Source organism: Danio rerio, chromosome 19 (genome assembly GCF_049306965.1).
Source record: "Danio rerio strain Tuebingen ecotype United States chromosome 19, GRCz12tu, whole genome shotgun sequence".
Lineage (NCBI taxonomy): Eukaryota > Metazoa > Chordata > Actinopteri > Cypriniformes > Danionidae > Danio > Danio rerio.
In genome coordinates this window covers 28545142-28559590 of record NC_133194.1, presented here as the reverse complement: position 1 = coordinate 28559590, position 14449 = coordinate 28545142, and the positions used below count along the sequence as shown (strand labels likewise).

General features: G+C 38.6%; 1 protein-coding gene across 2 annotated transcripts in view; it reads right to left on the bottom strand.

The window, feature by feature from the left end:
• Positions 1 to 14449, bottom strand: part of jarid2b (jumonji and AT-rich interaction domain containing 2b) — a 188031-nt gene that overhangs the window by 14097 nt on the left and 159485 nt on the right. The window contains exons 7-13 of one of the 2 annotated variants that reach the window (XM_009294217.4): positions 6915 to 8175; positions 5087 to 5601; positions 2362 to 2454; positions 1972 to 2090; positions 1789 to 1859; positions 1547 to 1661; positions 101 to 206 (exon numbers count right to left, since the gene is read on the bottom strand). In XM_009294217.4, coding sequence (XP_009292492.1) covers positions 101 to 206; positions 1547 to 1661; positions 1789 to 1859; positions 1972 to 2090; positions 2362 to 2454; positions 5087 to 5601; positions 6915 to 8175 — 2280 coding nt within the window. Of the gene's footprint in view, positions 1 to 100; positions 207 to 1546; positions 1662 to 1788; positions 1860 to 1971; positions 2091 to 2361; positions 2455 to 5086; positions 5602 to 6866; positions 8176 to 14449 lie in introns of both variants that reach the window. The other variant, NM_001202459.1, reaches the window with a different exon arrangement.

Here is a 14449-nt window from a genome sequence, read left to right as displayed (position 1 = left end):
CAAGTGCACATTGACAAAAAAGCAAAAATATATTATTATTATTATTTTATATTATTATTATTATTATTAATAGTATTAAGTATAATTTGCAATATCTCACCATAACATTCTTCTCCAGCATTTCCAGTCCCGGCGTTCCATTGGCCTGTAGCAGTGTGTGCACCACTTTATCAAGCTTTGTCTTTTCCTCAGCAGGAATAGAATACCTATAATAGGATGGGCAAAACTTCCTGTTATTGTCATTGTCTGCATGACATAACACAACAGCACTGTCTCTAGCGTCTCCTAAACCAGATTTGTTGCCATGGAAACAGAACTTGGCTTTATGATGATGAGTCATGCACATAAAAAAAAGAATCACAGCTGATCCTCTCGTGAGTGGAATGAAGACTGTACTTCACTGTATGAATTACAGAGCACAGAGCCCTCTAGAGGAAGAACATTTTAATACATATAACTTTGTAAAACGAGCCTTTTTCACAAATACAACATTGTCATTGTTATCCAAATCTTTGCAAGTAATTAAAATAAATTGTAAAACTAAATGGCTAAATATCAAGTACTAAATAACCAAATTTTAATTATTAAACCTAATATAAAATTAAAGGAATGCTATATAAATATTAAAACTATATATATATATATATATATATATATATATATATATATATATATATATATATATATATATATATATATATATATATATATATATATATATATATATATATATATATATATATAATTGTTGGCACTGCTGGCAATAAACACAGAGTGCCAGCAGATCAATAAACGCACTACAGTTTAACAAATATTGCAGCTGTTGGACGACATAAAGTACTTTTGAGGTTTTTTAGGCGAGAATATAGTTGTTTAGACTGCAACTACACAGTTTATTTATAAGGATATTGCCAATTTTAAATATTTATAAATTATAGCGCGTCAAAATTCATTAGCCTGTCATTGAGCAGAGCAAAGACGGTTGACATTGTCCATCCACTAGATGGCGAGAGACTGCATAATAAACCCTTAGAGGAGAAAAGATTGGCATATTTTCAAACTCCAGCTGATCAAAATATTATAAAACTGGTGAGTGACATCCTAAGTCGATCTATCTCTTTTTTATGTTGCAGTGCTGTTTAAATATCATAGTAATTGTAGTGTATGGAGTGTGAGATGGGATTCATAGATCAGGAATATATGTATTGTATGTTGGCCACTCTTTGTATAACCCTGAATACATTTTGGTAGGCCATTTGTTTGATGGCATTTCATGCAGTTCAGCCCTATAATCTTAAAATGTTAGCAAAATCACCAGTTTTGTCATTACTTTAGATATTACGGTAGGGAATCAATCCAATACTAGCTCTAAAATAACGTTGGTGAAGTAGCAACAGTTTCTGCTGTTCTGACGTCAGCTGCAGATGTGACAAATGTGTAGATGTGACAAATGCAGATTCGCACGCCATTGCCGATATACAGCCATATCGCACTGCTACTCGTGTGATATTGCTCATAGCCACAATATCAGAAAACGAAAACTTACCAAATGCAATCAGCACCAGTGTGTAAGTAATCAATGTATGGAAGGCGGTTTTGGTCTTGTGACCAGCATGAGGTAGAAAAGACCATGCCGATGTTCAGCCAGGGAATAGTCACCCCTGTGAAAGAGAAGAAGACAGAAGAGACAGAAAGAGGAGTGAAGACCTATTCAATAATCCAAATAAAAAAATTCCATGATGCAGAGAGAAGTTTATGTCCTGCTTCAGTCGACGGTAGAGAACTCACCCGGCACAGCACCAAGATGGCGCAGAATGGATCCAGAGTTATTGGGAAGGACGGTGAGGTTCCATCCATGCCTAAGGTGAAAGAGAGAAACAGACAGAAGAAGAGATATAATAACATCATTTTTATAAAACAGCAATGCATATTTCCACAATGCCTTTAATCTCAAATGAAAGCAGCTCTTACTTGGAGAATGGCTCCGACTTGCCCACAGGGAAGCCGCTTCCATGTGTGTTTGTGTCCACTTTCCCATAATGCACTGCTACATGGCAGTCCCTCTGCTCCACTATCCGCCAGTAATCTTGCTATATAAAGAAAAGCAGGACAGATGGAGATGAAGAGAAGTGGCAGGAAGGAGGAAATATAACAAAAAACAAGCACACAACTGTATTTGGATGTAGAAAACATGCACTACTAAAAGAAGATTTGTCAAAGAACAGTTATAATTATATATATAACACCGAAGCACTTGATTTTTAATGTGGATTCTGGTCACAAGCAGAACTGACATTATATAGCAATAATAACAAACAGACATTTACATTTGATAAATGGTTAAAATACAGAAAGCATTACCTCAACTTCAGCAGCCCCAGGCTCTTTGTTGAAGTACATCATCATTGTATTTCTTGCTATTCTGTAAAAGGTGGTCAAAGATACCGATCTCCCCTGGGAAGCATAACAAATAAATCAGTAAGACAAATGGCAAAATAATACACAAGCAAGTATCTCTGTCTGTGTATTCTGATAACAGCCACAGATACTTCTCAAAAAGAATGTTTACATTTTTATAACATCTCAATTTACTTAAAATACTGAGCCTTACTGTAACATAAATGTAATCATATGCACCGATATGGATATTTTGGCTGATACCAATATTGGCCTGATAAATACAAATATTGATATTAACTGAAATCCAACTTATTTCAAAACTGTAACTGCAGAAACAAAAGCACAAGAAAATGTCTTCCCTCTAGCATAAACTCTTGTGAAGAATGTATCGGCTGTGTTGGACAGGCCATGTGAAAGGAAACAATGAAAATTCAAAACCCTATTGGCCAGCAGATTACATCTGATGTGGATCAATCATCAGAAATAACGCATAATTTGTTAAACTCTGTACCAAAATGGCGGCTTTATTGATGCATTCCTTCCAATAGACAACAATGTGTAGGCAAAATCTAATGTAAATGAGGTCTGGCAGGAGCACTTTTATTCTAGCTTAGCATAGATCATTGAATCAGATTAGACCATTAGCATCCCACTCATAGCCTATCACAATCACTACATTGGTTATTTTAATGGAAGTTTTATTCAGGCAATGAATATGCCATATTTTCAGGCACTGGCATACTGACCTAGAAAATAGCAGTCACAAAAAAAGCACAGTCAGTACATGATGCATGTATAGAAGAGTCAAGTTCTAAACAGGAAAATTATCAAAACTCTGGTCATTTATATCAAGGTGCTAAAGGTCTAATTCGCTTCAATGATCTATGCTTAGCTAAGCTAAAAATACTCCCGCGGATCCAAAAATTGTCAGAATGAATTCAAAATTTGTGAAACTCAACTGTTTATCTTTAGGCGTGATGCAAAATGAACCTATTCAAAAATAAAAATGCGGAGTGTTCCTTTAACTCATTAGACAATTCACCTTTTCCAAGTTTCAAGATACAGATTGTGAATTTACCCAATTACTGTAAAATTCACAGAATTTTGACTTGCTTCAATTTTCTTAGGTGCTACACAAAATCTTCAACCACATGAAAGCAACTATAACTCTAAACAAGACAACTGCCAGATACTGCACTGGGAAAGAACAGAAGTGTAGTATGTGTGTGAAGCTCAGCTGTGACCTATATTCAGACATTATTCTGTGAAGAGGCCCACTCTTACCGTACCACCCTGCAGAAAGTGTTACCTCGGACAACAACACACAGGCAGACAGACAGGGTGCTATAAGAGTCAGCAGGGTATTTTTATAGGGCTGGTGAGGCAGACGGAGTCACCTTACATAGACTATATCTACAAGCCCGGACTCACATACACAAGGAACTGAGGGCCTGGGAACAAGGCCTCTCACACAACAGCCATTCTCACAGATAACCACCAACCCACTCACAGTTCTCTTTTTCCTCTACCATCGGTCCTCTCAAACACAAGAACCACACAAACTCTGGCCCATATTTGAGTGAGCTGCCTCAATTTTCACATTGGTTAGCTACTTCTGAATGGTTCGTTCACACCAGACGCATATGAATTGTCAAGTGCGAGTGATTTACATTTACATTACATTTACATTTAGTCATTTAGCAGACGCTTTTATCCAAAGCGACTTACAAATGAGGACAAGGAAGCAATTTACACAACTATAAGAGAAACAATGAATAAGATAATGCAAATAGACATCCTGCGGCATGATTTGTGTGGAATGAAGTGGCACGATTGAGTGTTTTGCACGTTTGATGCTTGAATCATGTGACTCGCTCGAGTTGGAAAATTTGAACTTCAGCAGAGATTCGTGTTAACCAATCAGGAGCTTGCTCTAGTATGGACGTGATTTTGACGTAGTGCCTGTGGTTGCAAATCCTCTTGTCGACATCAGGCAACCACTCATCAAACTGGGCTTGGCTCAGTCTGAAGCACTGCTGAAAGCTTCCATCGTCCAGGTACTGTTTCTGGCGGAGTTGACGAACTCAAAGAGCTGGATGCACTTCTGAAATGATCTAGTGGACTTAGTCATGGTGCCAAACAAATCTACGCTGCTTATCAGCCTTCCTAAAGCACATAAAGCACAGCTACTCTCGCAATAAAATCCATGTTGGCCATTTAGCAATGAAGCTCGTATCATAGGGCAGACATAGAGCCCACCCATGATGCAAATGCCCGTCTATTGTAAAGTGAATTTGAGACGCAAATAAAACGAGTAAACTCAAAATGCTATTTACGTGCTAATATCGCAATTTATTTGGGGGAACCTAGACAGCATTAAAACCCAAAACACATCACATTTTAAGCCTTCATACTTTATTCCACAGTGGTGTGGCTTTGCGTTCAGACAAACCTAGTCATCAGTTGATTCTGGCACAACCCATGGAACCTCAGGGGTGAACCCTCTATAAACACTTCACTATCTGAAGAAACAGCACATCTGCCAGATTGAATGACTTGAATAAAATGAATGAATCAAGTCTGGCAAATTATATTTCTATTTCAGAAAGGAACACAATATGTTAGCTAGCTGAAGAGCATTACGCTGCCATAACAAAAATAGTAGATCATTTATCACCTCTCTTACCTTGTATATACATTTGTGCTGGTCACTGAGAACACCTTCATCTTCCATCTCCTCCTCTGTCTCTTCACACTCCACTTTTTCCCCTTTCTTTTCCTGAGCAAACAGTCTGCGGCGGCCAGCCTGCCGCTGTATGTCTGGCTCTTTGTGGTGATTGCGGAAGCCATTGCGATGGCTGAGGCCATTGAGCCCATTCTTGGGTTCATAACGAGGAAGAGCCAGAGAATGATGGCCGTTATCAGAGTGACCCTCCAGGGGTCCCCGCTTGCGTTCCAGAGCCTCCTTTTCCGCTCGAACCTCCTGCTCCAAACGCTGGAGCTCCTCAGGTGAAAGCAGGTCATAAGAGAGCAGAAACTGGAGGTAGGCCTCCTGGAGCTTGGCCAGACGATCCTGTGCTGATTTGGGAATGCGAAGCAGATCGGCCAGCCGGCTCCATTTTTTCAGGTCCATCACCTGCTGCATTCCACCCAAGTCACAGACCAGCTCAGAAAAACGAGCCAAATCTACTTCACAGCCACCTGAAGGGGTGAGATGGAAGAAGGGATTGTTAAACTTGTGAAAACAGTTTGATAGGAAAGGTGTAATAAAAGACAATATATCATTTCCAAACAACTCCAATGAAATCACTGCAACTACGACAGACTGCACCATCTGCCACCAAATGGGTATTGACAGCTCCAAAAATTAAAATTCATTACATTTCACAGCTCATTAATTCTCTGAATATGTTAGAGTAATCTGGGGTTGCATCTTTATTTGTCTTTTGAAGCAATGAAACATAACACCTGCAGAAAGTGAGTTTAAAGACTGAGGGCAAGTCAGTGCCAGCAAAGTTCAATGACCAATAGTTTAAAACTCTCATAGGAATTGATACAGAATACGGTGGCATTCTGACTCACTCAATAAAAATTTATTTCAACTGTAATTTATGACCGGTTCTTCAAATAGCACACAAAATTCTGAGGCTTGGGGCTGCTCGTTTAAACTTGTATCATGCTGGAAAATATTTGACAAAAAGTAATGGGCAATTGGTTTGACATATGGTTTTCCTTGCCTCAGGCAGACAATAGACTTGATAACATATGTTAAGACTGGACTATGAGAATGTTTGTTGGTCAGTTTCCATACTAATTGTTTTCTCCCCAGTTTATGGACTTGAAATGCTGAAAAACATTTACATAAATACAAGCCCGGGGCAACCTAGCTATAGTTGTATCTCGTTCTTTCAATTGTAACTGAAGTTCTTGTTATGCAGGTCACTAAGGCCCAGGGATGAGCAAAGCTACTCCTGGATAGCTAATGCCCTATAGATTGTACTTTTTTAATTATTTGAAGCCTACACCTTCCTCAGATGTATTGTAAAAAAATATTCTGATAAGATTTTCAGACATGTTTGACAAGGGTACAATACTACAAAGCAGTGCTGCTAGTATATTTGGTCATCTTTACTCTAGACCCTCAAACTTATCCTTGTAGTATCAGTGCTCTATAGTGTCTAATGCAGGGGTACCCAAACTCTGTTCTGGATGGCCGGTGTCCTGCAAAGTTTACTTCCAACCCCAATCAGACACACCTGGGCTAGCTAATCAAGCTCTTACAAGGCTTTCTGGAAACATCCTTGCAGGTATGTTGAGGCAAGTAGGAGCTAAAATCTGCAGGACACTGGCCCTTCAGGTCCGAGTTTAGACACCCCTGGTCTAATGCTTTAGGTGCTAGAAAATTATACATAGGAGAGGCTGCCTTAAATTCTGCAGTGCAGTGGTGTTCCATGTCCTGATTTGACCTATACAAACAAAAGCAGATCTAAATGCAGAGGATTTAAAGGACTTGCCTATAACAGGTGGCTGATCCATTGAGATGCCCTGAGATTTGAGGTGCTTCTTAATGCAGGCAAGTTTTTGAACATTGGGCCCCCAACGCCTGCCCAGCTTGTGTATGCGCTGAACCTGTGTCACAAAACGCATCTCATCATTGAGTTTGCACTCTGGCCTCCAGTCAGTAGGAGGCAGCACTCTGCACAGTCCACATGACTCGACCTGTTCCCGAAATGAGTCTAGGTACACCAAAGGGTCCTGGAACTCCCTGGAGCTGGGCTTAAAAATGGGCACATCCCCCAAGGCTGCATACCTTGCCCTGCTTCTCTCCCTTTCCCTCTCACGCTCCCTGTCTCTGTCCAGCCGAGGTGGAGGTGTGTGTGTGGGCTCTGCTGGTTTGAAGGACTTGCTGGCTGAGGTAGTGGATGTGGTCCGGTTGAGGGTAGGATTAGTTTGGGCCCTCTGCTGTGCTTTTCTGATGAACATCAGTTTGCCAGCAGAGGCACGTTTGGGTCGCTGTCGTGCTGGCTCAGGGATTGCAGGGTTCTGGGGCATGGACGGGGAAGCTGGAGCAGCAGGGGGAGATGGAGGAGGAGCAGGACCCGTTTTCTGAATAGGGGAGGCAGCCATTTCAGTGATACTATGTGCAATAGTGACTATGTTAGGGGACTTGAACTGATTCAGGGCTTTCTTGCTGCGAGTTTCAAGTGGGCTAGGCTGCACTTTAGCTTTCTTAACCTCAGTGGTTTGCTGCTTAGTTTTAGTCTCTTCACTCTCAGTTACAGCTCCAAGCAATGTCATGGCATCACTTCTGCGTTTAGAGTTCCGCAGTCCTTGCCGCACTGGTCGGTCAACAACCTCTTCTTCCCTGGCACTATGGCGTCCATTTAGCCTGCCGTTAAGCCGGCTCCCATTAGTCATCTTATGCACCCCATTCGACAATAGCACCTGTTTGCGGGTTTTTGCATTGATACTTTGGGCTTTTCCTGAGTGAGAGAGCTGGGGCCGGCCATGGCCATTGCTGGTTGCATGATGAGAATTATGGTGATGGTTGTTGCTGTAAGCACGAAGGCCTGCAGAAGCTCCGTGCTTGCTGTGGTTGAGTTTGGCTTTCTTAACCAGTTCTCGTTTTGCTTTGGTGTAGGTGACGTGGCCCTTGGACACGGTGGCTGTGTACTTCACAGTTTTGGACGGCAGACGAAAGTCTTTCTGCTTTTTGCCACTGGCTTTATGCGTGCCAACTGATGATGCCCTTGTGAGTCCATTTACTTTCGAGACCTAAAGTGAACAGAGAAAAACGATTGTTATCATAATGCTACATAAAGTAAATCAATGGAATCTGTGAGAATTTTCAAATCCTGACTGAAAAGAATAAGTTCCTAACCTTTATTTGCATACCAAGACAGTCACAGTTCATGTCTCCACTCACACAATAATACAGACCACAACAGAGCTCCAAAAACCCCAAACCAGAGAGAACAGCAGGGAAGAAATAGGGAGGGGAAGTGTACTAGATTGATGAAGAAAAAGAACGATGTTTTTTATTCAGTGCCAACAGCTGCGAAAAATCCTTAGAAGTGTAGTTTAATCATAAAATCCTATTTAAGCATCAATTCATCGGCTGCTTTATTCAGTACAGAAAACTAAAGTTCTTCAAATTTGGCTTTAATGCCTCAAATAAAAGAAGCCGTGCTTTCAGCTGATCTGAGGCCCCCAATATACTTCACAGCAGAGCAGATGCAGCTTGGGTTACGCCCGGCCTCTCATTGTTTAACAGCCGCCATGGGAATTCGACTATGCCAGTCTACAAACATAGTCAGCCTCGACTTCTCTCTTCACATTGTTTTGTTTGGCTCTGTTCTTCTGGCAAGGCAGAAAGGATTTGATTTCCTATGTGTGTTTTCTTATAGAGCCAAGAAAAGATGATGCAGCCGGAGGGTTTTAGTGGGCTAAAACTCTAGGTGAAATAAACACTATGTGCTTCCTGACATCAGAGATATCTCACTGGATAGGAAGGAACAGTCCTGAAATTTGGCTTTAATTCGTCAACAAACCTTCAAAGGCATAGTTCACCAAAAAAAAAAAAAAAAAGGAATATTTATTCACTATTTACTCTCCCTTGAGTGGTTCCAAACGTTTGTGTTACTTTCTTCTGTTGAAAACAAAAGACAACGGCTGCACCCGTAATCACATACTTACATACTATATAGTATGCTAAAAACAGTTTATGAGTAGAGCAGTATGTCCGAATTCATAGATTTAAAAAAAAAAAAAAAAACAGTATGCGAGAAATACTTGGATGACTTACTACTTCTGGCCAATTCTGAAGAGTGCATCTGATGCACGCTGTACTATCCCATTATTCCCCATGAGAGAATTCATGAATGTGAGTCAAAGGAGGCAATTCACACAGGTAGGTCATGTAATTATGACAAAATGGTGGATACAGTATGTCCGAGTTCCTTTTCACATTCATACGACATAGAACAAACTTTTCTAAAGACCAAGTAGTACATTTAAATCAAATGCAGTACCTACTGAGTGGTAGACGGTTTCGGATGCAACCAATATTTTGAATAAAGCTGTAATCATTGACATTCATAGTAAAAAAACACTATGGAAGTCCATAGTTAAGGGTTTCAAGCCTTCTTCAAAATAATGTCTTTGGTCTTCGACAGAAGAAAGAATTTCTAACAGGTTTGCTACAAGTGAAGGGGCTGTAAATAATGACTCAATTTGAATTTTTGGGTGAACTGTCTATTTAATTTATAATGATGCAGTCGGATATGAAAACCATTCTTGCATATTCGTGGTAAATATATTATTGGGCAAGTACCAATTTGAGACTCTGGTTTTAAATCTAGCAAAAAGGCTTGTTCTTTCTGCATTACACTGGCAAGATTTTTAGGTTTGTGTTTTCTTGTTATTTTTTTACACTATTCCTTGTCTCACAGTGTGAATTTTCCACCTGATAGCAAAGAAGCCATTTAATTGTTCCATTTGACTACTTGATGTGGCCCATTTTGATAACTTCACACTTTTGAATAGGCCATTAGATGTGGAGCCACACCCTCCCTCATTTTCCTCTCTTTAAAGTCACTGAACACCCTTAACGAGAGTCTCTGTTGTGGGAACGGTGTCCAGACTGTGCTGATCTCGGAGCCAGAGGTTTGCTGTCGGACAGGCGAGGAGATTGCTGAGTGTCTTTGAAGTAAGACATCGGCTGTATTGTATTCCAATCAGGTGCAGCCGCACAACAAAGAGAGGCTATTAAAAGATAAGGGGGACTGAAATGTGACCTCCTTCATCAATCGTTTCCTCTTGTCGGCAGCAGGAAAAAAAGAACTGCAGGAGGGAGAGGGGGAGAATATAAAAGAAAGCGACAGACTCCAGCCCCAGAGGCAGGCATGATGGATGCTCTCTGCAGGTAGAGTAAGCAAATGTAGCATGATGTCAGCTGCGGCCATGTCTATGAAGCACCCCCGTCATCATACCCGCCCTCTTTTGAAATAACACGTCAGTGGTCTATGGCACGCCTTATCCCATCTGCAGGGCTCTGAGAGTGCAGAATGTGATGGTAATGATAATCCCACTCAGCATAACGCTGGATGCTGAGCAGAGCTTGTCCCGCGTCTGGCTTTGTGTGTATTGAGCATCATGACCACTAGAGGGCTCACTGAGCCCAGAACTCTGCCTGAGGGGGCAAATGAGCCCTGCCACATGCTGCCAGCTATTATTTAGACTGTCTGAAAAGGTGGAAGAGAGAAAGTGAGGAAGAAACCACGCAAGCAAGAGAATACAGGTCAATGGACTGTCCCCAGTGGGCAACCCCCTGAAGGGGAAACGAAGAGCAGGCTGGAGGAAACAGGGAAGAAAACAAGGAAAGAGAATGGAAGGAAGGATGGAATAGTTAAAGGTTGGCTGGCTAGAGATGTGCAATTAAACCCGTTTAACAGCCAGGAACAATAACAGGAGAACCCACACAGACAAGAGGCCAGGCCAGCTTTTTGAAGTAGATCTTGGACTCATGTGAGCATGAGGGAGGACAGATGACATCATGTGTTGCTATAGGCCAGATGCAGCACAGCACAAGATTTAACTGAGAACATCTGCAGCGCTGTAGCCCACACCACACACATACACACTACATTTTAATCTATCCGTTCAGACTATGAAGTTTCAGAAGTGTCCTTTGGTTGAACATGTTTAGGAGGAATTTCTAAACTTTTTATCTATCCATAGTATTAAAACAGAATATACCCACATGTCCAAAGCTGTGTATTCTAAATATTTGTCCTATTACAAGCACTTTCACTAGTTCAGAAAAGACACTGTTAACTTTGTTTGTTACATGGAAAACTTATAATAGCTCGTTTGTGGAAAAAATTGGACAATGGTTGCGGGAATTGTTTTATTGTTTGGCTTTAGAAAAATTAACTTATTTGGTCAAGAGAAAACCTGAAAAGTTTTCCAAAATTTGGAATCCCTTTGAAGGTTTCCTGAAGTAAGCTGATGCAAATCTTATCTCTGTATACCTTGTATTACCAGCTATTAATTTACCATTGTAGTTATATGATGTACCTTTATATTGTATGTGTATTTACATGCATTTATTTATATGTATAAGTGTATATACGTGTGTGTATATGTATAGATTATTTTTATTATAATTTAGGTGATCTGCTTGAGGTAGATCAATTTATTTTTAGGCTTTTGATGAAGTAGCATTCAACTTAAGAGCCCTTTAGACCATGCACTGTGTTTCTCCGTGTTTTGCTGGTAATGTCTTTAAATACATTTTTTTAGGACTATTTAATTATTCATTTATTATTTGTGTGCAATAATTATAATTTACATAAAAAATTTAATTAAAAAAATTAATTAACATAAAATGAGATCGTAAAATCCAATCAACAACGAAAATGCAAATGAAAACTGTAAATGAAAACATAAATGGAAAAAAAAATTTTGTGCATTGTAAAAACGGCTAAAATCAATAAAGAAAGCTAAAAAAATTTTATTAAATTCAAAATTTAAATAAACTATTTTTGATTGGGGAAAAAAAAATCAGTTTGGATGGTCTCTACAGATTAGGCACATATGTTATATACATGTAGCAATAGTTCAACCAAAACTAAAATTCTGTCATTATTTACAAAATTGTTTCAAACCATTTTATTTAATTTTTTTATGTTTCTTCTACACAAAATTAGCTTAAAAGATAGCTGAAAACCTGCAACCATTGACTTATAAAGTGTTAAAAAAAAGGTTTGGAACCAATTGAGTTTGAGTAAATAGTGACTAAATCTTCATTTTTTTGGTAAACCATCCATTTAATTCAACTTCATTACCATTTTACACTTTATAGTAACATATTTCTATGAAAAAAAAAACACATCTAAAATTTCTGCTGTCTTTGGAGACAAACTCCAAACACCACAGCCAAATATCTAGCAGTTAAAAGAACAGGAAATCTTCAAAGAAAAAGAAAAAGACAAAAAAAAAAAAAAAAATCAAAAAGACTCCTTAATGTAACTGCCATGGATAAAATGAAATAAATAAATACAGCTGTAACTCACTCTAACAATTAACACACAAATCAGTTTAATAAAAATGCTGCTGAACCTGTTCTGCACCTGCTGTTAGCAGCAAGAGAACACTCTAGTTCACAGATCAAGTAAAGCCAAACACTCTAAAGCCAAAATAAATACATAAAGTCCACAATAAAAATAATAAATCCCTTCTCCCACTGCCTTTTTATCTCTCAAAATTATTCCATCGATATACTTTATATATTCCCACTGATGGAGGAAGATACTGTACACCTATAGTGTGTTACTAAATGCGATCAATTTCCAGAGTTGCTCGATACAAAAAATAGAAAGCAGCATGATAAACATTCAAAGCATGTGTAATCGGTTATGCTCATGTCATGGCTCTTTAACACATGAAAATTGGCTTTAAAAAGAGAGACAATAAAAAGAAAAAGAGCGAGAGAGGGAGAGGTCAACAGCTGTCTTGTAGATTGTCATAGTTTTGCAGACTATGCCACATTTATCATCCCTGTTTATTGTTTTAAGTATAAAAGACGAGTGGTAAAGTGTTTATGTGCGTGTGTCAGTATAATAACAGGCTTTATCCGACTCAAGGGTTTAACATGGCATCAGTCATTAAACCACCACTTTTAGGTACTACTGCTACAACATGAGTGCTAAAATACATTGGACCTATACTTCTCATACACATAAGAAAGGTCATTTTGATTACATGGACAAAACACTAAGGCAGCGCAAAAAAAAAAAAAAAAAAATCCTGTTTATATGCAACAATGTTGCGTTTTTTTTTTTTTTTTTGGAAAAGACAGGAAGACCAATATCTGTATTTGAATTAATAATTGTAATTGTTGAACGAACTAGAAATGAAGACGTTATATAAAAAATGCAGAAAGTCCTGGTTTTAGTGCCACAAGTTGACAGTAAGAGATTTACACTTAGGAATTCAAGTACCGTAATTGGTTCTGTGTCCCAGTCAAAAGCATCGGAATAGCCCTTTAGATTTAGTAAGCAACAATTTAACATTATTAAGCATATCCTGGTTTTACAAACAATGATATGATGCAGGGCCCTTTGTCATTGTTGCGTTCTATTTTACATTCAAGTAACTGTAATTTACAACATTCTGAATGTACAAGAAACAGAATGTGAGTATCTTTATGGTAAAGTCAGTTTTTATTATTAGCTTAGAGGTAAAAATTATTTATTTTTAAATACATTTTTTAATTAATATGTAATTAACAAACTGATCTCATGAGGAAACGTAACTATTTCACGTGTTGGCAAAAAAGTGGCTAATTCATACAAAACATAGCCCTTTAGAGGCGTAACCTAATAATGCTAATAAAAACATTACAAATTGTTGTGAGATTGTGTCGTTAGAAGTCCACAAGAAGACAGTCCAGAATTAGAAGTAGAAGAAAAAACATATGTTCACAATTTGCACAACAGATTAGGGAAATAATATTTGGTAACACTTTATTTTGATGGTCCAGTTGAGTATTGGTAGACTGTCTGCTTAATATCTGTTGATACTGCTGCTAAACAGACATTTAACTGACTATAAGAAACTTTGCAAGTACATGTCAATTTATACCAACCCTAACACCAACCTGAGAGTTTACTTATAATCTAATGATAGTTAGTTGGCATGTAGATGCAATGCAACTTAAATTCAACAAACGGACCATCAAAATAAAGTGTGACCTAATATTACAATGTTAATATAATTTGATGAATATCTGGTTATGTTAGACTACATGACTTTTGTGGCACTTAATTGTCTAATTTCCACGGAGATATACAGTTTAGTATAATACACTATAGCAGAATTTGGCATGGTTCACCCTGACCAGGCTTGCATTTCCACTGCCAACAGTACCTTCACTTGGCAGGCTTGGTGATTGCCAGCACAAATATTTATTCATATATTGCATATATTTTTCATTGTTTCAAATGCAAAAGCTTAGCTAGTGAATCATTTTAATGCACGACAAAAC